Below are 24,402 nucleotides of genomic sequence, written 5' to 3'. Positions count from 1 at the left end.
TTCTGTTTGACAACGTTGCTTTTTGTCCCACACATGGACGAGTCATCAGTGACACAGCAATGTTACGTTCAGCTCGTCAGAGCTTTACTTATTGATCCATTCAGATATTGTCATCCTTTGTGCATTATGTCGGACTTGGGAGGTTGGACGAAGTTGGATGACGCTGACGTTACGGAAACTACACAAACAATAAGGAACCATCAAGCCAGACAGCAAAACAAAATACAGACGAATTGAGGTTGTTGTCAGGATTCGTTCACATTTTTCAACAGTTTGAAAATTCTGATGAAGCGCCAGCTGCAGGAACGAAGCTGGACCACAGTTAAACAATGCCTCTGAAAGTCAACGTAATTTATTTATTTATTAACATAATAAATTTCTTGTTTCATTTTGGATTCGTTGTCCTTCGTTAGTGCCGTGTGATGGGGGTCTTAAAGAGGCATTCATCTTGGTATATAAAAATTGTTGACCTGCAAAAATCTGACATAGTGAATAACAACTGAAATACATGAATCTTGTAAATTGTATAACTTCTCGAAGTAGATGTTATAATCAACTTAACACATTGTTTGATTAAATAAAGTATGTGGAAGATAGAAAAACTGAATTTGAAAGTTTTTAATAAAGGGCTTTCTCAGTGTTTGTAAACAGTAAATACAATACCACCCTTAATGCTCAAGGTCATATTGCACCCCCCCCCCACACACACACACACACAATTTGCTGGGTCAAAAGGCATCAGAGGACTGCTACCACTTCTTTAAATCTCAAGTTACGTTTTGGAAATAATTAATTTGTAAGTTTGTTTAAATAGACCAGGACTCATAGTACTCAACGTCATACTATAGTTTTTAATTTGTAATATCATATACTTGATTGTTGCTGCATTCTGCTGAAAACCTCAAGCAATTTTCAAGCGACATTTTTAATCCATTTCTGTTCAAGGTTGTGCTGTTCATTTCAACTCTGCTGTATCAAAAGTTACATGAGGGACATTAATTCGGTCTTTTAAAAAATTTAATCTGTGCTTTTCAATTCAACCACTTTTAAGGGCGAGTGAATAAACAGGAATGCTATCAAAGCTCAAAAGTCTTACTCCTGGATTTCATCGAGAGCAAACGTCAGCTTAATTATATTTGTTTGATGTTTGATTACCGTATTCTCTGGACTATAAGTCACAGGTTTTTTTATTCGTTTGGGAGGTTGGTCTGGTACGTTTTCAGTACAGTGGACACAAGAAACAGCATTAAAAATATTTAGCCTGTGTCCATTAGCCTATGTTTGACTGAACACTCATTACAGATTGTTACAATTCCTATTAAATATAATGGGTTGATTTGCCATATAAGTACACTTCATTATCAGTTTTTTCACTTCTGCAATATTTTGGCAAGGAGAACAAAATTCACTTTTTTTGCGCTGGCTGCTGCTAATGTGGGCTGTAATGGCGATGCAGGTTTGTGTTTCCCAAGAGGCGAAGCAGCACCTTTCCATTCCTATGCATGTAGGGAGCCACTGCACTTCTGGCTCAATGTCTTTTGCAATAAATCTGATGTTCTTTCCTTTCCCCACTGATTTATTTTTCTAGAAATAATACTTTTTCTAATGCTGGCACTGTGGATGCTAAAACATGTTATTAATGTTGCCCATTGTGTCAACTATGTTACACCTTGTTTACACCGTATTTTGGGTGTTCATTAACAGAAATTCATAACCATCTGTTCATTAGTGTATAAGTACTTGGAACAATGAATCATTGTGTTTTCATAAGCTTAGAATGAGCCCTTCATATCTACGTGGGAGTGGGACCCTTCATGAAGGCCTCCATGTTGCACCACCATCTTGGTACAGTAGTCCAAAGGGCACATAGTGTACTTAATCTGTTGTTTTTTGCACTTCAGCCAAAAGACTGAGGGGGAAAAACAAGACAAGCAGTCAGTGGTTGTTTCCATTCACACTGTCTTAGTGGTTGGTGGTGCAAGTTAACAAGCTTGAGACTGAGAGCCCTCATTTTTGTGAAGTGGAGGATCATATATATTGCTTATTTCAAGACAAGGCAAGGGGCATGAATCCCTGTCAACAAAGAAGCAAAAGCAGCATGAAGGAAAACAATATGGTGACCAGTGAGGGCATAACGTAATCTGCAACACGCTGTAGCTTTAAAGTCACATTTTGCAGTCAGAATTAAAATGGAAGTTGCTTTTAATTCACAATTTGTCTCATTGCAAAATACTATGTAGCAGTGCATCATCACCCAGTAATTGGTGTATCTAGACTACTAACAATCTGATTTTGAATAGTTACAGAAATATAAACACTAGTGTGGGATTTGTGGCATATTCATTCTCGTAGTTAAGATGACTGGGCTAACCTATGTGATTAGGCTGGAAAATGGTCAAATTGTTTCACTGTGTAAATCAAGAAGAAGCTAACTTTACCCTGTGAATTTTCTCTGTAATGTGCATATAATTATGTGTATACACACACAGAAGAGTGTGTGTGTATACACACACACAGAACCATGCACATGCTAGTGTTTTGTGAAAAATAGAAAAAACATGCTTTGTAATTAAACCCTGGTATTAAATATTAACTAAGCCACATGGCAAATGGGCTTTTAAAGGAATTTACTGTTTTTCTCATAATAACCGATGGCTGGTTTTATGGTTGAGAAACAGAGGGAGCTATATCAGCCAGTATTGATCAAGCTTCACGCTGTCACTCTGTTCCCATCAATAATGCAATTTAAATCTTTTTTTAATGAAAGTGGTCCACATTTTTCAAGGTCTTTTCTGTTTATTTACTTAATGTTGTGAAGATGGGCAGATGTTGTAATTTATGAGATTCTCCAAGTTTGTTAGTTTACATCGTTAATCTCTTCCTTGTCTTCTGATTGCAATTAACACTTTACTTATTTGGCACACAAACCAAATTCATGCTCGTATGTTGCAATTCGGGGTAAGTCAACATTGCTATAGAGGAGATGCATCTAAGCCATTAGATGGCCACCATGGTGGGTAGGTACTAGCAAAATACTGGCAACCTGTATTCTGCCTCTCACCCAGCGACCACTGGGATAGCTTCAGTTTTATTTATTTTATTTATATAGCACAAAATTACAACAGCGCTGCCTCAAGGTGCTTTGCAGAGGTAAGGTCTAACCTTACCAACCCCCCTGAGCAAGCACACAAGCAACAGTAGTAAAGAAAATCTCCCTCTGGCGGTTTTGAGGAAGAAACACCAAGCAGACCGGACTCAGGTGGGGTGACCCACTGCTTGGGCAATTCTTACAATTACAAAGTTTTTACAAAAGATGGGGGAGGAAACAGAAGAAACATAAAGCATAAACATTAAAAACAGAAAAGCAACAAAAACAGAGTCCATAATGGAGATAAAAAGAGTCCAGTTTAGTGCTTAGTTTCTGCCTCCAGGTCTTAAATAGGTAGGGTGTCCTGATATCAGTCCGGCACCCTCGGTTGCAGGGACAGTGTTCTTTAAAGTGCTTATCAGTGCCTCAGACAGAGAGAAAAAGAGCAGAATCAGTCTGCTGAAAATGACTCCATTTGAGGCATTAGTTCACCAGCAGTAAATCAACAGGGAAGCAAAGAGATTACTAAGGTGGCCGCCGGCAGCCAACCCTGTGCTTCACTAACAGACCCAGAATTTAGATGCAGTGAGGCTGAGACCTGTTCCATTGCTAAATAGAAGAATTAAAAGGAGAGGAAACATAATTCTATAATACACCGGTATGTTAGCCATATGAGAGGGAGAATAGATGTCTGGACCTGAATGTCTCTACGAAATCTGAGTTATTTATCTCTGCAGGGAGATCATTCCACAAGACAGGCACATGATAAGAGAAAGCCTTGTGAATAATTTTTACCCACCCACAAACAGAGACGGTGTTGGAAGACATCAAACGCAGCACACTTCTCACTCATGGTAACGGCAACATGGCACTTAACTAAACTGACTAAACCAAGTGAACTACAAAAACATAATAAATCAATCACACAAATAACACTGTTAAACTAACATGAACGATAATAACAGTATTTAAAACCCCAGACTCCCATGGTGCATTGCAGTAAAATGTCCATTGTTGACTGTTAGCTTATATCCCTAATTTCTCCAAAAATATTAGTCCTATCAACTTTCTGTTTTCACAATGTTCATCCTTGACCTAAAATAAATAAGCATATCAAACGGCAACTGTCAGCTCTCCCCAGTTTCTTCGTGATCGAAGCTGTACACATACATGCATACACACACACACAGAAAAACAGTGGCGATTTTTACTGTGCAGAGGCCACTTGGCTATTATAATATACTATAGATGTACAGCTTAATCATCATCTGTTTTTCATATGCTATGCCTTTTTTGGGACCTCCATGTTTACGCTACAACATATTAAAATTTCAGCTCTTTATGTCTTTTTTCCTCAGGGTTTTAGAGCCACAAAATCAAGCCAAAGCTAAATTCATATTAAAAGCTAGCAGTTAGCAATAGCCTCAGTTAAATGCTTTAACAGTTTATTGGTTTGGGGAGGTGATGGTCTAGTAGTTAAACATTGGGCTTTGGACCAGAGGTTCCTCGGATCAAATCCCAGCATGACTGGAAAATCACTAAGGGTCCTTGGGCAAGGACCATAATACCCTAGCTGCTCCCAGTGTGTAGTGGGTGCCTTGTATGGCAGCACCGTCACATTGGGGTGAATGTGAGGCATTATTTGTAAACCACTTTGAGCGGCTGTTGCAGATGGAAAAGCACTATATAAATGCAGTCCATTTATCGGTTTAACATTATCACAGTTGAGTTTTCAGTCAGCAGAATAGCAGTTATCAGATTTCATTTATTGAATTTATAAAGCACCAAATTACGACAGCATCATCTCAAGGTGCTTCACAGAAAACAACAACCAATTAAACCAAAAGATCAAAGAGTGTAATTAAAAGATTAAAGCCATAATAAAAAGTAAAAAAAGTAAAAAAAAAAAAAAAAAAAAGCACAGTAAAACAATATGTTACTCATATAAAATGGAAAACAAATGCGTCTTCAATCGTGACTTAAAAGTCTCAACAGAGTCCAACTGCCTCACTAACGCTGGGAGAGCATTCCACAGGACCTAGGCATGATAAGAGAAGGCTCTATTTCTTGTAGACTTTTTATTCACCCTAGGGACACAAAGCCTGTGAATGCAAAGCCCGGGCCGGTACATAGGGTTTAACCAAATAGGATGGTGCCAGTCCGTTAACAATTTTATAGACCAGAAGCAGAACCTTAAAATCTGATCTCGCATAGACAGGAAGCCAGTGAAGAGACACCAAAATGGGAGTAATGTGGTCAAACTTTCTCCTTCATGTCAAAACTCTGGCAGCAGCATTTTGAACCAATTGAAAACTCCTGATTCTGGACTGCGGCAACCCAGAAAATAAAACATTGCAATAATCCAATCTAGAAGAGACAAATACATGAATCAGGTTCTCAGCATCAGCCATAGACAAGATGGATCAAAGCTAACTTTTACGAGGTCTGTTAGAAAACTATCTGACCTTTTTATTTTTTGCAAAAACCATATGGATTTGAATCCAAGCCAAGCTTGAACCTTCGTGCGCATGCGTGAGTTTTTTCACGCCTGTTGGTTGCGTCATTTGCCTGTGAGCACAATTTGAGTGAGGAGTGGTCCACCCCCCTTGTCGGATTTTTATTGCGAATACATGTCTGAATGATTTGGAGCTTTGCTGCATCAAATCTTTCCAGAAACTGTGAGAGACAGCCAGGTGGACACCATTCGGAAAATTCAGATGGCTTTCAGGGACGATTTTATGGGTATCACACAGATTAAGGAGTGTTACAGCCGGTTTAAAGACCGCCCACAGCGGCTGAGGGCGCGCTGCGCTCCGAGCGGCGATCGACAGGCTGAAACGACCAGATCATTTCAGACGGCTTTCGGTGGCTTTTCAGTCGTGTGACTATCCAAGAAATTGTGGATGAGCTGGACATGCCAGAACATGTCCTGTGAGGCTTCATCATGGCGTTGCTTTGTGCCATGCGGCTCTGTCCCGACGCGCGAATTCCTCCGCTCCTCTTTCCATGACAAAAACTCCTGTAACAGTGGAATGTGCCGTTCATTTCCAAACTGAACGCCGAACGTTGATCCGGGACGTCATCTGACTACCAGAGAAATTGCAGAAGATGTGGACACAAGCACTTTTTCAGCACATTGAGACAGACGTGCAGAGGAATTCGCTCGTCATGATGGAGCCGCATGGCGCAAAGCAATGCCGTGATGAAGCCTCACAGGACATGTTCTGGCATGTCCAGCTCATCCACAATTTCTCAGATAGTCACACGACTGAAAAGCCACCGAAAGTTGTCTGAAAGCCATGTGAAAGCCGTCCTGTGAGACCAACACGGAGGTGCTTTTGTCCCGCGGCATTCGCGGCTCTGTGGTGCATTCCTCCGCTCCTCTTTCCATGACAAAAACTCCTGTAACAGTGGAATGTGCCGAAAAAAGTGCTGATGTCCACGTCTTCTGCCATTTCTGTGGTAGTCCCTGATCAACACAGCCTTCACTTTGGAAATTATCTGGTCGTTTCAGCCTGTCGATTGCCGCTCGGAGTGCGGCGCACCCTCAGCCGCTGTGGGCGGTCATTAAACCGGCTGTAACACTCCTTAATCTGTGTGATCCCCATAAATCGTCCCTGAAAGCCATCTGAATTTTCCGAAAGGTGTCCACCTGGCTGTCTCTCACAGTTTCTGGAAAAATTTGATGCAGCAAAGCTCCAAATTGTTCAGACATTTTACTCGCAATGAAAATCTGACGAGGGGGGAGGACCAGTGCTCACTCAAAGCCTGCTCACAGGCGAATGACACAACCGACAGGCGTGAAAAAACTTGCGCATGCGCACGAAGGTTCAAGCTTGGCTGATGCAATCACACGTGATTCAAATCCATATGGTTTTTGCAAAAAATAAAAAGGTCGGATAGTTTTCTAACAGACCTCGTAGATTAGATGTGCCCACCACTGATTATACATAACCAATTTCTAATTTAGAAAGATTTAATAGTGCTGTTTCAAAATAGATAAATGATTATTTTCACAGAACAACTTCTGTCATTGTTTACTGTACATTGTTTCACTGATAGATCGGAGCACTTGTAAGATTCATTTTGGATTCATTATTCGAGTCCCACCTCTCTTCTGCCCTGAGCTTTTGGGACATCGTGGATCGAGGCATAGCAATCAAAAATAATAGGTTTTACATGGATGGATTTTTGTTTTCAGTTTGCTTTAATGTGCACTTAGGGCATTGTTACCTGCCAATTATGTAATGTAGTCAATTTCCGCAGGGTACTGTGGTGCAGCTTTCAATACATGCCGACTGTGACTCACGTAATTAAATGTGTGCAGAAAAAATAATAGAAGCTGGCACACAAGCTGTTCCCAGTGCTGAAAATAAACAATTCTGTCAATGGTAGGTCATTACTGTGATGTGCTGTTTTAGAAGAAGTGTGCTGTTGATCAGAAAATGTCAGCGTATTGAACACCAAAAGCTCTTTATCGTAGAGGGAAAAAACCTGTAATTAAGTGTTCGTCTAACAAACAAACAATCTCCTGTCACATGCCCAAGGTTATCAATAACTTGCATATAAAAGTGTGTGCAATATTCTTCTTTATACATTCCCTTTAAGACTACAACCCCTGGCAATAATTATGGAATCACCGGCCTCGGAGGATGTTCATTCAGTTGTTTAATTTTGTAGAAAAAAAGCAGATCACAGACATGACACAAAACTAAAGTCATTTCAAATGGCAACTTTCTGGCTTTAAGAAACACTAAGAAATCAGGAAAAATAATTGTGGCAATCAGTAACCGTTACTGATTTAGACCAAGCAAAAAAATATGGACTCACTCAATTCTGAGGAATAAATTATGGAATCACCCTGTAAATTTTCATCCCCAAAACTAACACCTGCATCAGATCAGATCTGCTCGTTAGTCTGCATCTAAAAAGGAGTGATCACACCTATCTGCCTGTGAGGACTAATGGGAGTGATGCTTTGTCATCATTATTTAATTGTATTTGTGATGTAAAGCAGTGGCTGTCCCAAAACTTCCTTACCTGAATGATGGTAAAACTGAGATCATGGTGTTTGAGCGCACTGGCATACCAAATGTGGTAACACCAAATTTTGGTGCTTTGGCTAACTATGTAAAACCAGCTGTCAAGAATTTGGGAGTGATATTTGACAGCTGTCTGAGGTTCGATCAACAGATAAATTCTGTTGTCAAAGCTAGTGTTTTCCAACTTCGCCTTTTGGCTAAAATAAAGCACTTTCTCAGTAGACATGATCTTGAGACGGCCATTCATGCTTCATCAGCTCCAGACTTGATTATTGTAATGCACTTTATTCAGGCATTAATCAGTCATCTCTTGCACGTCTCCAGTTGGTGCAGAATGCTGCTGCTTGTCTTTTGACAAACACTTTTAGACATGAGCATATTACGCCCATCCTGTACTCACTCCACTGGCTTCCAGTTCGTTTTAGAATTGATTTTAAAATTTTAATGTTTGTTTTTAAAGCTATTTATGGCCTTGCACCTCCCTACTTGTCTGAAATTTTAACTTTGCTCACCTACAGTAGGACATTAAGGGCGTCTGGCCAGCTTTACTTAGATGTTCCAAGGTCAAGATATAAACGCTGGGGTGATCATGCTTTCGCGGTAGCTGGCCCCAGACTGTGGAACGAGCTACCTCTTGAGTTACGTACTATTCCTGACCTAGCACTTTTTAAATCTAAGTTAAAGACTTATTTATTTAAACTGGCTTTTAACACTTAGTGGGGAGGTGACATGTTCTGTTATTTTTATGTTCTTTTTTATGTGTTGTTTTAAAATTTTATTTTATGTGTTTTATTTTTGTAAATTTGTGTTTTTAATGTTAAGCACTTTGGACACCAGTCGGTGCTGTAAAGCGCTTTATAAATAAATGTTGATTGATTGATTCATTGATTGGAGAGCTGTTGCACCAAGTGGACTGACATGAATCATGGCTCCAACACGAGAGATGTCAATTGAAACAACTTAGAGGATTATCAAACTCTTAAAAGAGGGTAAATCATCACGCAATGTTGCAAAAGATGTTGGTTGTTCACAGTCAGCTGTGTCTAAACTCTGGACCAAATACAAACAACATGGGAAGGTTGTTAAAGGCAAACATACTGGTAGACCAAGGAAGACAAAGCATCAAGACAGAAAACTTAAAGCAATATGTCTCAAAAATCGAAAATGCACAACAACACAAATGAGGAACGAATGGGAGGAAACTGGAGTCAACGTCTGTGACCGAACTGTAAGAAAATGGAAATGGGATTTACATACAGAAAAGCTAAACGAAAGCCATCATTAACACCTAAACAGAAAAAAACAAGGTTACAATGGGCTAAGGAAAGCAATCGTGGACTGTGGATGACTGGATGAAAGTCATATTCAGTGATGAATCTCGAATCTGCATTGGGCAAGGTGATGATGCTGGAACTTTTGTTTGGTGCCATTCCAATGAGATTTATAAAGATGACTGCCTGAAGAGAACATGTAAATTTCCACAGTCATTGATGATATGGGGCTGCATGTCAGGTAAAGGCACTGGGGAGATGGCTGTCATTACATCATCAACAAATGCACAAGTGTACGTTGATATTTTGGACACTTTTCTTATCCCATCAATTGAAAGGATGTTTGGGGATGATGAAATCATTTTTCAAGATGATAATGCATCTTGCCATAGAGCAAAAACTGTGAAAACATTCCTTGCAAAAAGACACATAGGGTCAATGTCATGGCCTGCAAACAGTCCGGATCTTAATCCAATTGAAAATCTTTGGTGGAAGTTGAAGAAAATGGTCCATGACAAGTCTCCAACCTGCAAAGCTGATCTGGCAACAGCAATCAGAGAAAGTTGGAGCCAGATTGATGAAGAGTACTGTTTGTCACTCATTAAGTCCATGCCTCAGAGACTGCAAGCTGTTATAAAAGCCAGAGGTGGTGCAACAAAATACTAGTGATGTGTTGGAGCGTTCTTTTGTTTTTCATGATTCCATAATTTTTTCCTCAGAATTGAGTGATTCCATATTTTTTTCCCTCTGCTTGGTCTAAAAAAGTAACCGTTACTGACTGCCACAATTTTTTTTTCCTGATTTCTTATAGTGTTTCTTAAAGCCAGAAAGTTGCCATTTGAAATGACTTTAGTTTTGTGTCATGTCTGTGATCTGCTTTTTTTTCTACAAAATTAAACAACTGAATGAACATCCTCCGAGGCCGGTGATTCCATAATTTTTGCCAGGGGTTGTATATGCACTGTATTTTGCAAACAAGAACCCATGGATTTGGATTAAAGATGATGGGGGGCTTTTACTCCTAAAATTAGAAGTTCTCCTGAAATTCTCCACCCATTTCCATTCCAACAAAAATCAAATTAAATTATTCCGATTCAATGACGTGGTATTCCTAAAGTGTGGCCTGTGGCATGTATTCCAGATGTGCCATGAAAGACCATCAAAAATACATTTACAGCATGTTTGATTTTCAGTTTTGCACAAAAGTTTGAAATTACCCACCAAAAAACTATCTAAGAAAGTAATTAGAAGAAGTACTGCCATGGAGTTGACGTAACATGTCATTCTTCAATTTTCTGACCAAATTTAAAGTAATATCAATTGAATAAAATTGTGATTCAAAGTTTGGGTAGGCCGCAAACAATTTTCAGATTTCATTGTTGGCTGTGGCATTCTTAAGGGCCCCTTCACACATAACATGATTGGCTGCAGCAGCCACACACAGCACACCTCGGCAGGCTGGTCCATGTGAAATGGGCCATCAGATCACGCAGCAGGCGATCTGAATGTCACGCGTGTCGTGCTGCAGGACTATGACAATATGAAAAGCCAACAGGGCCACAAATACGCCACTTTCAGTCACGTATCACCAAAAATACACCTTAACAAATGCCATTTTGTCAGTTATCTATACTGCATGACCACATATTGTTGCAGATCATCACTTGACAATAAAATTGTTAAAAATCTGAACCTGAAAAGCATTGTGTAGTTCTATCTGCTATAAGAAGTATTTTAAAGGTAAAAAAGTGGTCACACCCTTCACTTAACATATAAATGTTACGTAGCTGAATTTTTTTCAAATGTTTTAAAGTACATGCACTTAAAAGTTTTAGATAAATATAGTGCCATTCCAAAGGTCAGACACAGAAAAGTGGATTCAGATCCTAATTCAAAGTATATATTGAAATGTTTTTCCCGCAACCATCCTTCTTTGTTTGCACCTGATCCCAGTTGATTGCATACTACAGTGGGGAAAATAAGTATTTGACCCCCTGTCAGTTTTGCAGGTTTTCCCACCTACAAAGAATGTAGAGGTCTGTAATTTTTATCATAGGTACACTTCAACTGTGAGAGACAGAATCTAAAAAAGAACTCCAGTAAATCACATTATATGATTTTTAAATAATTAATTTGCATTTTATTGCATAAAATAAGTATTTGACCCTCCTAGAAAAACATGGCTTAACAACTGGTACAGAAACAGTCTGCCATTACAGAGGTCAGACATTTCCTGTAGTTCTTGACCAAGTTTTCACGCACTGCAGCAGGGATTTTGGTCCACTCCTCCATACATCTCCATACATACATACATACATCTTCTCCAAATCTTTCAGGTTTGGAGTTTCAGTTCCCTCACAAAGATTTCCTATTGAGTTCAGGTCTTGAGACTGGCCAGGCCACTCCAGGACCTTGAAATACTTCTTATGGAGCCCCTCCTTAGTTGCCCTGGCTGTGTGTTTGGGGTCATTGTAATGCTGGAAGACCCAGCCATGACCCATCTTCAATGCTCTTACTGAGGGAAGGAGGTTGTTTGCCAAAATCTCGCAATACATGACCCCATCCATCCTCCCTTCAATACAGTGCAGTCGTCCTGTCCCCTTTGCAGAAGAGCACCCCCAGAGTATCATGTTTCCACCCCCATGCTTCATGGTTGGGATGGTTTTCTTGGGGTTGTTCTCATCCTCTAAACATGGTAAGTGGAGTTGATTCCAAAAAGCTCTATTTTGGTCTCATCTGACCACATGACCTTCTTCCATGCTTCCTCTGGATCATCCAGATTGTCACTGGTGAAGTTCAAACGGGCCTGCACATGTGCTGGCTTGAGCAGGGGGACCTTGCTGCCCTGCAGGATTTTAAACCATGACAGCATCATGTGTTACTAATGTAATCTTTGTGACTGTGGTCCCAGCTCTCTTCAGGTCATTGACCGGGTCCTCCTGTGTAGTTCTGAGCTTTCTCAGAATCATCCTTACCCCACAAAGTGAGATCTTGCATGGAATCCCAGACCGAGGGAGATTGACAGTCATCTTGTGTTTCTTCCACTTTCTAATAAATAATCAGAACAGTTGTTGTCTTCTAACTAGCTGCTTGTCTGTTGTCCTGTAGTCCATCCCAGCCTTGTGCAGGTTTACAGTTTTGTCCCTGGTGTCCTTAGACAGCTCTTTGGTCTTGGCTATGGTGGACAGGTTGGAGGGTGATTGATTGAGTGTGTGAACAGGTGTCTTTTATACAGGTAACAAGTTCAAACAGGTGCAATTAATACATGTAAAGAGTGCAGAATAAGAGGGCTTCTTAAAGAAAAAATTAACAGGTCTGTGAGAGCCAGAATTCTTGCTGGTTGGTAGGGGGTCAAATACTTATTTTATGCAATAAAATGCAAATTAACTATTTAAAAATCATGCAATGTGATTAACTGGATTTTTTTTAGATTCTATCTCTCACAGTTGAAGCATACCTATGATAAAAATTACAGACCCCAACATTCTTTGTAGGTGTGAAAACCTGCAAAACTGGCAGGGGGTCAAATACCTATTTTCCCACTGTATATATATATATATATATATATATATATATATATATATATATATATATATATATATATATATATATATATATATATATATATATATACACACTGTATAATATGTGTGTGTAGGAATTTCAACCTCTTTCAATTTTATCTAGAACAAATATAGCAGTCAATCCATTTATCATCTAGAATTGCTTTTGTCAGAGTTACTGTAGTGTATTAAATAATATGTACAATTACATAAATGTCTGTCACCCCCTGATTAATTGAAATTTCCACTTTGTTATTAAATGTTAGACATGTGCAGGGTTCAATTTTCAGTGCGAGTCGATTGCATGGGTCTTGTTGCACAATAAGATTCATCATGCAGCATGATAAAGGCCACAGTGTAGACGGATATACTTCTGTCCTAACATGACGCTGCAACGCAAATCAGCCGTAAGTGCTTCAGCTGCCCTTAAGCGCATTTGTAAGAAGTGTTTACCAACTAATGGTGGCAAAGTCCCATGAATTAATGTACAGTCTGCAGCAATCACAGTTGAATGGTTTAATTCTATTTTTATTTCAGTGAAATGGGAAATTATGTAAACAATATCATGCTTTTTTGTCTAAAACACAACAGCAAATTGAAGATCTCTAAAAGAATAATAGCACAAGAGTTCAGTGGCAGCTCATTGTCATTTGCACTGCTGTTGCTTCCCACTTTAATCAATTAAACACAGCATGCACTGAAGAGAAACATGAGGCGTGTCCTCGAAACTTAACACACCATCACCCTCCTTGATGCGTTTTATTTTTTTCAATCTTCTCAAGCTCTCCTCCTTTGAACATTCTTCTGTTGCTTTATCTGCTCTCCTATTACAGTTTGTTTTTCTGTTTGTACTGTTCTGTTGCTGCCTGTCCAATTTGTCTTTTTGCCATCTCCCTTGCTGTCTCTCTCTAGGTCATCCATTACTACGGTCTATATTGAAGTATTGCCTCCAAACAACCAGAGCCCTCCCCGATTCACCCGGCAACAGTACAGCCTGGAAATCAGCGAGGCTATGAGGACCGGAGCTTCACTGTTTAATCTGCAGGTAGGTGCGCACACGCACACACACACACATGCAGGCAGCTCGTGTCTGCACGTCGACACTTCCCTCAAGCGGTACAGCGGATTACAAACTGCTCCCAATGAGGAGGCCAGCACATCTTGGCGTGTGCGCGTGTGTATGTGAACCTTTTCTTAAGTGCCCCGCACAGTGCATTTTGAGTGTCTTGTGGGGTTGTTGTTCTGTGCAAAGGAATATTCTGGCATCGTGAGTGTCAGCCGTGTTCCACTGTGCAAGCAGAAGTCACTGTCAGATTGAACATTTTGTTGGCCAAGGGTACGAGCTGCATCAGGCGTCCAGCCACAGCACTTGCGTCTGCAGGCTGAATTGATAAATATGTACTGTAGGTTGTGTAACTTATTCACAACTGACCCACAACTGTTAGCTACATAGAAATACACTCACGTCCACTTTATTAGGTACACCTGTTCAATTGTTTGTCAACACAAATAGCTAATCAGGCAATCAAATGGCAGTAACTCAATGCATTTAGACATCTAGACATGTTAAAGATGACTTGCTGAAGTTCAAAGCGAGCATCAGAATGGGGAAGAAAGGGGATTTAAGTGACTTTGAACCCACGTTCAAAGTCATGTTGTTGGTACCAGATGGGCTGGTCTGAGTATTTCAGAAACTGCTGATCTATTGGCATGTGTGTGTGTGTGTTCTTTTTCTCAAAATGAAATTAATTTTTCTTTGGCTGCCCCTCAGTGATTTCACCAGGTTTGGTCCCAATTGGATCAAAGCTCTTCTTGACTTCAGTGTATTTAAATGTATTTATGTCTGTAAAGATTTTAATATATGATCAAATTGGCGCTTGAAGGCAACAACCTAAAACACGAGCCAGTTGTATTTTATTCTTGTTATTATTATTATTTTCTGTCAGTGTTATCAGTATCTGAACAATGTTGATGTCCCCATTAGGGACTGACAATGTGAATTTTATACACTTCATCTTCTGAAATGAGGGTTGGAAGCCCCGTAGCACAATGACTGTGTTTTAAAATATGGTAATGCATTTTCAATGTGAAGTGAACGCCACAAGAATGTCACAAGTCGGAGCGTCAAGTGTTTCATAAAATCATTACTTGCACAGGCTCATTTCCAAACAAGCAGCAGGTTAACTAGCTAAGCTAAAGAATGGAGTGCTGTTGTAGCAATGCTGCTGGAAGGGCATTCAAGTGGCTCCTAGCCAGATAATATATGAAGACAGTGTATTTGTACCATCTAGTATTGTCTTACGCCTGACTGTAAATTGTACTGACGAAGGGTGAAGGCAAAACAGAGGACAAATCATGTCTCTGCTCTCATGTTGTCAAGGTTTTCCTTTTAGTGCAGCGGTTAAGAGAATATTTAGAGCCAAATCCTGCAAATGGTGATACAAGCATCAAATCTGGCACAAATATTCCTTAGACATTACTCTTTTGAAAAAAAATGACTAGCCACTTGAATTTTCAATAGGTGGCTAAGTAGGGGGGTCAATTGAATTACACAGGGGTCAAAATTAAAAATGCTCCAATCAAATTGAAACTACACTACATTATTTGCCCGATCATAGTGATTCCAAAAAGGTATAGTTTGGACTATCTATGACTGAATGTTCAGGAGTTATGGCGTAAAAACAGCAAAAATGGGGACAAAGGTCAGTTTCATTCTGCACAGGGGTCAAAAGTTCAAGTTGCTCCAATTTTGGTAAAAAAAAAATGATGCAAATTAGTTGAGTTAACAGGGTTAAAAGGAATACTTTGGACCATGTATCATGCTTAGTTATGCCCACCACTTTCTCTCCGATTGTTCTGTCTGAGATATTTTCATTAGATACTTCCTCCAAACCATCAACATGTCTATTAGACCCCATTCCTACCAGACTGCTCAAGGAAGCCCTACCATTATTTAATGCTTCGATCTTAAATATGATCAATCTATCTTTATTAATATAAAGCACCTTGGGGCAACTGTTTGTTGTGATTTGGCGCTATATAAAAAAAATTTATTTGATTTATTATGTTACAGGGTAACATATGTCACGTCATAGAATCCAGTGGATGTTGACCTTGTTTGATGTTTACTTTGGAGACTAAAAATTCAATACAGTCAAAACTATTCCATTTATTAATGCTATTAGCTCAACCAATAATTTGCATCACTTTTTACCAAAATTGAAGTAACTTTAACTTTTGATCCCTGTACAAACTGACACTGACCTTTGTCACCATTTTTGCTGTTTTTACCCCATAACTCCAGAACATTCAGTCATAGATAGTCCAAACTATACCTTTTTGGAATCATTTTGATCAGACAAAGAATGTAGTGTAGTTTTCAATTTGATTGGAGCATTTTTAATTTTGACCCCAGAGTAATTCTTCAAATGACCCCCCCCCCCGGCTGCATATTGAAAATTTAAGTGGCTAGTCGGTTTTTTGAAAAAAGTAATGTCTAAAGGAGTATTTGTGCCAGAGTTAGTGCTTGTATCACCATTTGCAGGATTGTTTCAGTTATCTGCTGCACTATTTGAGGACTGCTTACAGAAACATAGTACATGATCAAAGAGAATATGTGGATCTGTTTCTCCATTTTCTGTGTGTATGTATTGACTTGAGATTTTACTTCAGACTGTGGATCGGGAGACAGACCCCATCACTTATGCCATCTACAGTGGAGACCCTCATAAACATTTTACCTTTGACCAAAGGTGAGTACCCACTCAATCCAATACATTTTTGTCTTCAAATTTACACAGATCATTGTAGAACACAAATAATAATGATAAAGTAACGGATGAGCAAAAAGTCTGTGTTATAAATACACAAGGAAGTGAATTATTGTGATAATCCTCTCAGATGGATAAAGCTCAGGGGTTTCTTCTGTGGTGATGGTCCTAAACATCACTGCATTGTCATGTGTGAGGTTTTCTGTCAAACATATGATTTAAAAAAATGTCCATTCAAGCGATTCCCACTCTGTCACCTCCAAGGCCTCTTAAAAGACAAGTTTGTCTTTTGTCATCCTAAGCTTTATTTTTATATGTTTTGGGGCAGGGGGAGGCATCTTTTTGCACAGAATAAACTGAATTTAATCGGTACATAATTTATTTAGAATTGCAGCAAGCAGACGTTAACCAGCTACGTAATGTTGTTGAACTTAGCGATAGCACCTTAGAGTAAGCAGTTTCTTGTTGCCACTGAACAGGAGAAAATATCATGATGTGATATTAAACGTGCACACATTTACCTCACTAAATGCAAATAAACTTTTTAAAATGGCTGATTATACAGTTAGTTGCTTACCTTAGCCTTTTAGCCTCTGACTGGCACTGGTGATTGCAAATCAACTACTAGGGAGGGGCTGGGCCTTAAAGAATGGCAGATCGATGTCTGCTTGGGCGGGTCCCATCCAGGACACAAGGCGATTCAGTGGTGTGGTGGATGTGGCGATGGCGCAGCACCGCCACATGCTCCCAGACCTGACCTGATAGGTATAGGCCATTTGTCAAGGTTGTTTTCATCCACTCATTTGTTTCTGTGTCACAACCACTTGAATTTGAGAAGAACCACACATGAAGTAGCCCATCGGAGCATGCTGCTCCTGGGCCGTTAAAAGCCTGAAGATTTTCAAGACACATGCAAATTACTTGGAAATAATTCTCGTTTTATGTTTTGTGTGCACATTTTTATGCCGTTTCAGCACGCGCATATAAAAGTAGCAGTGTAGCTGTGTTGCGTGTGAACTTGAACATTTACGACTTGTGATGTGCCTAGGACTCATAACTGAATACAAACACAGAGCGGCCAAAGGCTTTTGTTGTATTTATTAATTTATTGCTTAATAAAAATGCATTTCCAAAGCCGGGGAATAGTCTGATCTATTCTGGAGGGATGAAGAGAGTGTGGGAAAACAAAGAGAAATCTTGTGAGGAATGGCAAGAGAAGCTGAGAACTGAAAGGACGAGGAAGAAAAAAGAAAACAGCATCGGAACAGAACCAAGGCAATACAGGAGTGCAGCGAAACAGAAATATATGAGGGACAACATTTTAGAGAGTGACAGAGCAATGGGAATTTAAAAGGCAAATGAAAGACTGCAGCACACACACACTCATAAGCACAGAAAATGTTAAACAAATCAAAAAGCTTTCATTTTTTCTGCATTCGCGGAATATTTGACAGGTTCTGCAGAGATAGCAGCATAAACTATTGACTGAGTTTTCGCCGTCAGTAGGACAAGCTGTGATGTGCTTTCGTAGCTTCCCAGCTGTAATGTGTCATGCACTTCTTTGCTGCCACAGTACACTGTGATTTTGTTTTTTAGTTGTTTTTAATCACTGGTGCTCAGCTCAAAGCAGTTTAAATGCTTTTTAGTAGTGCTGGGAAAGCACCCAAACAAGTCTGCTACTCAGCTCATTTTGCGCGGATGCTGGCACGGATGTAATGCCCAGAAATGACCCAAAGATTCTGCTGAATGAGGCACAGCATGGGCACAGCATGGCGATGGTGAAGAAACTGAGATTTAAGGTGGGATTATCGCCAGAGGTTTTTTGAACAAATGCAGACAATCTGGAGTTCATCCTGAACTGGCTTTCCCGTAGACACATCGCAGCAGGTGTTTGGCTGAAGAACAGTAAAGTGAGGGTTCGAAGTGTGTATCCACGTCGCCCACGGACGTTGCTTTCCATGAATCGCAGTAAATGTGTAGAAAACATTGATTTAAGAAGCTTTATAGGATTATTGCTCCCTATGTAGACATCATAATGTTTCTGCATGCAGGCGGTCATGTTTGCATGAAAGGACAGTGCTTGCAGAATTTGCTGAAAATATGCATTTCAGATTGTTTTCATCAGCGGTGCAGTTGATCAAACCAAGCATAAAATATGTCTGCTGCTTTTTTGTGTGTTGCAGTTAGGGATGAGGCCGACCCAATCCCGGATCGGTATCGGAACCCAATACCGACGTAATTCACGAATCGGAAAATACAGATCCAATCCGCAACATTTTCCAATACCGGAGAAGAACCACAATGAATCCTCTCAACTGCTGTTGTTTGTTCTCTGCTTTGTTTACCGCCGAGCCGGGTGGGTCTGAATCTGGGCTGTTTGAGAGAGCTCTCTTCCGCAGGGTTCTAGCTGCAGTTAGCGACAAATTTCTGCCAGCCTTTCGGCTTCAAATTGTCTGTTCATCGAGCACAGATTTTGCGAAAAGTTAACTGAATTGTTGCTGAAAATATGTGCTAAAAAGTTAGCCACTTCACTGTCCAGAGGCTGTTAAACGCTACGAAAAGCCAGCTCAGCATGCAGCCGAGGAGGAGCTGAACAGAGATTCTGTCCGCTGAAAGGGAAAAACTTTTCCATTAAATCATGCACGTGAGCGTCGATGATGATACACTAATTTTACAGTTGAAAGGCTTCTTGTTTCCAAAAGTTCAAAGTTTCCGCAGCATGAACACAGCAAGAGAGAAAGAAACAGAGAGAGAGAGAGAGACGAAGGGAAAGAGAAAGCGAGAGAGACAGAAAGAGAGAAAACAAGAGACAGAAAGAGAGGGAGACAGACAGACAAGACAGAGTGCTGTCTTTTCTCTTTAAGTCTATAAAAAATAAGGCTACAAAACTCTGTAAAAGTACTTAATTTTTTCACCAAAACATTAAATCTAGGCTTTCATCTTAGATACGCCTTCTGGCAAATTGTAGCTCAACTTTCAGGTCTCCTTTTTAAGTAAATCCTCATATAAAATCAACCATAATGATAATAATAATATTAAAGCAAACAGAGCTCTGGTATTGGATCGGAAAAGTAGCAGTATCGGCAGATATCCAAATTCAGGTATTGGAATCGGATGGGAAGTAAAAAATTGTGGATTGTGCTTCCCTAGTTGCAGTCATTTGCGTTTAAATGTTTGTTACAGTGTGAATGTTTTTGACGTTACGCAGTGAAATACACAAGTAATTCACATTGTGTAATTTGTGATACATAAAATAGAAAATAATAGTAAATCCCTTTGGATTCTCCCTTTTTTATCCACTCAGGGTCACCACAGCAGATCAGAGATGGATCTGCATGTTGATTTGGCACACATTTTATGCCGGATGCCTTTGCTGACACAACTCCATATTACATGGAGAACAGCCAGGGGTGGTCTCGAACCAGGAACCTTCTACTAAACAAGTGCAATAACTGCTTGGCTTCCACCTGCCCAAACTACTGATAAATTGTATGAAATAAAATGCTAACTAAGGCCTATGTCAGGGTTAAACACAGCGACCATGAGTGTATGTGCTCACTGTGGTTAGCAGTTTCTTTAATATAGCCAAGAATTAGTCAAATGCACCAGCTCAGCATTACAATTTGCACAACAAATAGCAGTGTAGTCTACATCTTGAATACAGGTAATTCCCAGAAAAAGGTCAGTTACTAAGAATAAAAGGTTTGTTGATTTTCTTATTTATTTGTGAGGTTAAGATGGTTCTTTGTATGTGTTCTCTCTCAAGGACAGGGTACCTAGTCTTAGACCAGGCTCTGGACAGGGAGTCTTTGGACTATTACACGCTGCTGGTTACAGCCTCAGATGGACACGTCAATGGGGTAAGAAGCTTCATCCCACACGTGTTGAATTTGCATGCGACTGATGTATTTTACATCTCTGAAGTGAAATGCAGCTGATCAGGAAACCAAACGTTTCATTTTCAACTTGTGCAAACAGCAGCTGTAGTGCTACATAAGACAAATGTGATTCAAAGACATTTTAAAAGGTTTGTCTTGTGATATTGAGTTTCCTACAACATTCCAGAGGATGTGAAAACTTGTGTGTGTGTGTGTGTGTGTGTGTGTGTGTGTGTGTGTGTGTGTGTGTGTGTGTGTGTGTGTGTGTGTGTGTGTGTGTGTGTGTGTGTGTGTGTGTGTGTGTGTGTGTGTGTGTGTGTTAACTGTTGATGGAATAGTGGGGCAGCATAGCAAAACAATTGTACATTCTGTGATAAAAGCATCAAATTTGGCACACATATTCTAAATTAACTAATGTTTATTTTCAGATATGGAGCCATCCTGGAGCTGACCTAATTAAAGAATTACACAGAGGTCAAAATTTAAAAATGCACCAATCATGTTGAAAACTACACCACATTATTTGCCTGATCAATCATAATTCCAAAAAGGTATTGTTTGGACTATCTACGACTGAATGTTCTGGAGTTATGGGGTTTAAAAAAGCAAAAATGGTGACAAAGGTCAGTTTCAGTTTGTACAGGGGTCCAAAGATAAAGATGCTCCAATTTTGGTAAAAAGTGATGCAAATTATTGGTTGACCTAATAGGATTAATGAATGGAATAGTTTTGACTGTACTGAATGCTTGGTCGCCAAAGTAAATGTAAATGTCAAACAAGGTCAACGTCTATTGGATTCCATGAAGCATGACAGATGGGGTGAATTATTCCTTTTTAAAATGCTATTAACTCAACCAATAATTTACATCCTTGTTTACCAAAATTGGAGCAACTTTAACTTTTGACCCCTGTACAAACTGAAAATGACCTTTGTCACTGTCTTTGCTTTTGTTACCCCATAACTCCAGATAATTCAATCATAGATTGTCCAAACTATATCTTTTTGGGATCGTTATGATCAGACAAATAATGTGGTATCATTTATAACATGATTGGAGCATTTTTAAATTTTGACCCTGCGATTTTTCCTATCTGAAAAGAAACATTAGTTAATTTAATTAATATTAATTAATATGTGTGTCAAATTCTATGCTTTTATCATAAAATGCACAATTGTTATAGAAATTTTAGCTAAGCTGCACCACTATAACACATTTGGTAGGCATCTTCTTCATTGTCTTTGTCTTCTTTGTCATCTTCATCGCTTTCTTCTTCTTTAGCACATTGGAGTCAATGGCAGTCAAACTGACATTCAATTTGGGTTATTTTTGAGCACAGTGACAAAACAAGAATTCCAAATGGTGCATGTCACTCTCAACTTCCAAAGAGCAATAATAGAGTGTCTCGTCAAGCACAGGGGTCACACTGACTTTGTCATAGGTATGTAGCAATGTCTCCGACTGGCATGAGATGGTATATGCGAGTATTCCGATCATGGTGCTATATTTTTAACAAGAGCAGAGTCATTTCAGTAAAATCTCAATTCTGGTTTAACCCCAAAAATGCAATCAACTTCTTCACAGTGCTAAAACTCAACCCATCTTAACTAACTATAAATAACTAGGCATCAGTGATCAAAGCTCTTAAATTACCACATTTCCTGCTTTGGGGCCACTATTTAAGCTATATAAGCATGGGGCAACTGACTGTATATGAGCTGCATTCAAGAAAATTCATTCAGTTATTCATCCAGTCTTTCATTTATAAAATGGCTCCATTTACAGTGATGCCAAGATTATAAGCAAAGGAATACAACAAACAAAAGCACATCGAAAATCAATTAAAAAACAATTACAAACAGGAAGTGCATGATTACTGATTATGTCTTTGAAGAATCCAAGAGGTATGAGAGTATTGCGAAAATAATAAATGAACCCATCAATCCTCATAAGTGGCATGTTGACAGAACAGCGTCTGTTTTAAAGCACGGTTACCTTTCACATCTGTTTCATCACCAATGCATTTAAAGGGCTCATGTTTTTCTACATTTCACAAGCTATTATCAGTTACTGGATGATTTAAAATCAGTAACATTTGTACATGCGACATCATCATCATTGAAGTGATACTGTTGTGTGGGCCGCCAGAAGAGGATGTACTGCTGGCCCACCACCAAAGGGCGCCCTGCCTGACGTGCGGGCTTCAGGCACGAGAGGGCGCTGCCGCCACGGACACAGCCGGGAGTGACAGCTGTCACTCATTAATTCCTGACAGCTGTCACACATTCTTCATCATCGCACTCCATAAAGACCAGACGTCATCTCCACCTCATCGCCGAGATATCATACTTCATTGGAGGTAATACGCTCAGCCTTTTTGTGAGATTTATAAATCTGTTATTGTGAGTGTTTGCAGGAGAACCGGTCGTTTTTTGCGGAGGCTGTGCAAGACGGCGCTCCTTTTCATCTGAGACCGCTGCAACATATTGAGTGAGAGGTGGAGGTGGCATTCCCACCGCTGTTGTTACTGGGTGTACACACACCCACACTTGACTGTCTTTGTTCTTCGCCAGCAGTACCAGATCCGACAGTCGGGGACGGTGATCACCTGGGAATTCGGGACTTGGCGGCTCCAGTATTCACCAGGTTCTGTGGGGGCGGAAATCGTGTGGTTCCGGCTCTTCTCAAGACAGACGTCTTCTATCCTCGAGCCTGCCCACACGTCACCTTTGTAATTTGACTGTAATTATATTCTGAGATTGTCTGTATGTTCGTTGTGCACATTTCACAACATTAAATTGTTACCTTTTGGCTCATCTATTGACCGTTCATTTGCGCCCCCTGTTGTGGGTCACTACACTTTCACAACAGATACATCACAAACAAACAAAAATAAATCTCTAAGAAATGTCTTGTTGAACCTATATTCACTTGAATACACCACAAAGACAAGATATTTAATGTTCAAACTGATAAACTTTGTTTTGTGCAAATATTTGCTCATTTTGAAATGGATGCCTGCAACACATTTCAAAAAAGTTGGGACGGGGCAACAAAAGACTGGGAAAGTTGATGAATGCTCAAAGAACACGTAATTGGAAATACGTGAGTGTCATGATTGGGTATAAAAGGAGCATCCCCAAAAGGCTCAGCCATTCACAAGCAAAGATGGGGCGAGGATCACCACTTTGTGAACAACCGCATGAAAAAATAGTCCAACAGCTTAAGAACAATGTTTGTCAATGTTCAATTGCAAGGAATTTATGAATTCCATCATCTACAGTCCATAATATAATCAGAAGATTCAGAGAATCTGGAGAACTTTCTGCATGTTAAGCAGCAAGGCCGAAAACCAACATTGAATGCCCGTGACCTTCGATCCCTCAGGTGGCACTGTATTAAAAACCAGCATCATTGTCTAAAGGATCTTACCATGTGGGGCTAAGGAACACTGTTGTGGCTGGCGTGCCTGGCTGGCTTTTGTGTGTCTTTTGTTTCTGTCTTTTGGTTTTCCTCCCAGGTGGTGCGCATTTGGGACTGAGTGGCTGTGTAGCTGAGTTTATCAGGACCTCACCCTGATCACCTGAGGCTGATCACCTGCAGCTCGTCAGGACTCACAGCTGTGGTGCATCTACATGGATTGGAACATGGTGGCATTTAAGACTGGAGTACACAGTGTGTATTTGCCAGAGACTCGACCTTGTGACCAGACGGGTGAGATCGTCGTCTCTAGAGCCATCTCCCATCAGTGGATGCAGAGAACGTCCAGGTTTGATGCATGGTCTGTGAAA

General features: G+C 39.9%; 1 protein-coding gene and 1 long non-coding RNA gene across 2 annotated transcripts in view; one reads left to right on the top strand and one right to left on the bottom strand.

Annotated features, from left to right (window-relative positions):
• Positions 1–24,402, top strand: part of LOC117530861 (protocadherin-15-like) — a 520,141-nt gene that overhangs the window by 232,868 nt on the left and 262,871 nt on the right. The window contains 3 exon segments of the mRNA XM_034193803.1: positions 13,877–14,009; positions 16,637–16,716; positions 20,501–20,594. Of these exon segments, the coding sequence (XP_034049694.1) occupies positions 13,877–14,009; positions 16,637–16,716; positions 20,501–20,594 (307 nt within the window).
• LOC117530862 lies at positions 4,544–23,692 on the bottom strand. Its single transcript, XR_004566462.1, has 4 exons — positions 23,673–23,692; positions 20,188–20,194; positions 15,249–15,251; positions 4,544–4,657 (listed from the first exon to the last, which is right to left on the bottom strand). It is a non-coding gene; the product is annotated as an uncharacterized LOC117530862 (long non-coding RNA).

Source organism: Thalassophryne amazonica, chromosome 18, assembly GCF_902500255.1.
Source record: "Thalassophryne amazonica chromosome 18, fThaAma1.1, whole genome shotgun sequence".
Lineage (NCBI taxonomy): Eukaryota > Metazoa > Chordata > Actinopteri > Batrachoidiformes > Batrachoididae > Thalassophryne > Thalassophryne amazonica.
The sequence above is the reverse complement of the archived record's forward strand: the minus strand, read 5'-3'. Positions and strand labels throughout refer to the sequence as shown.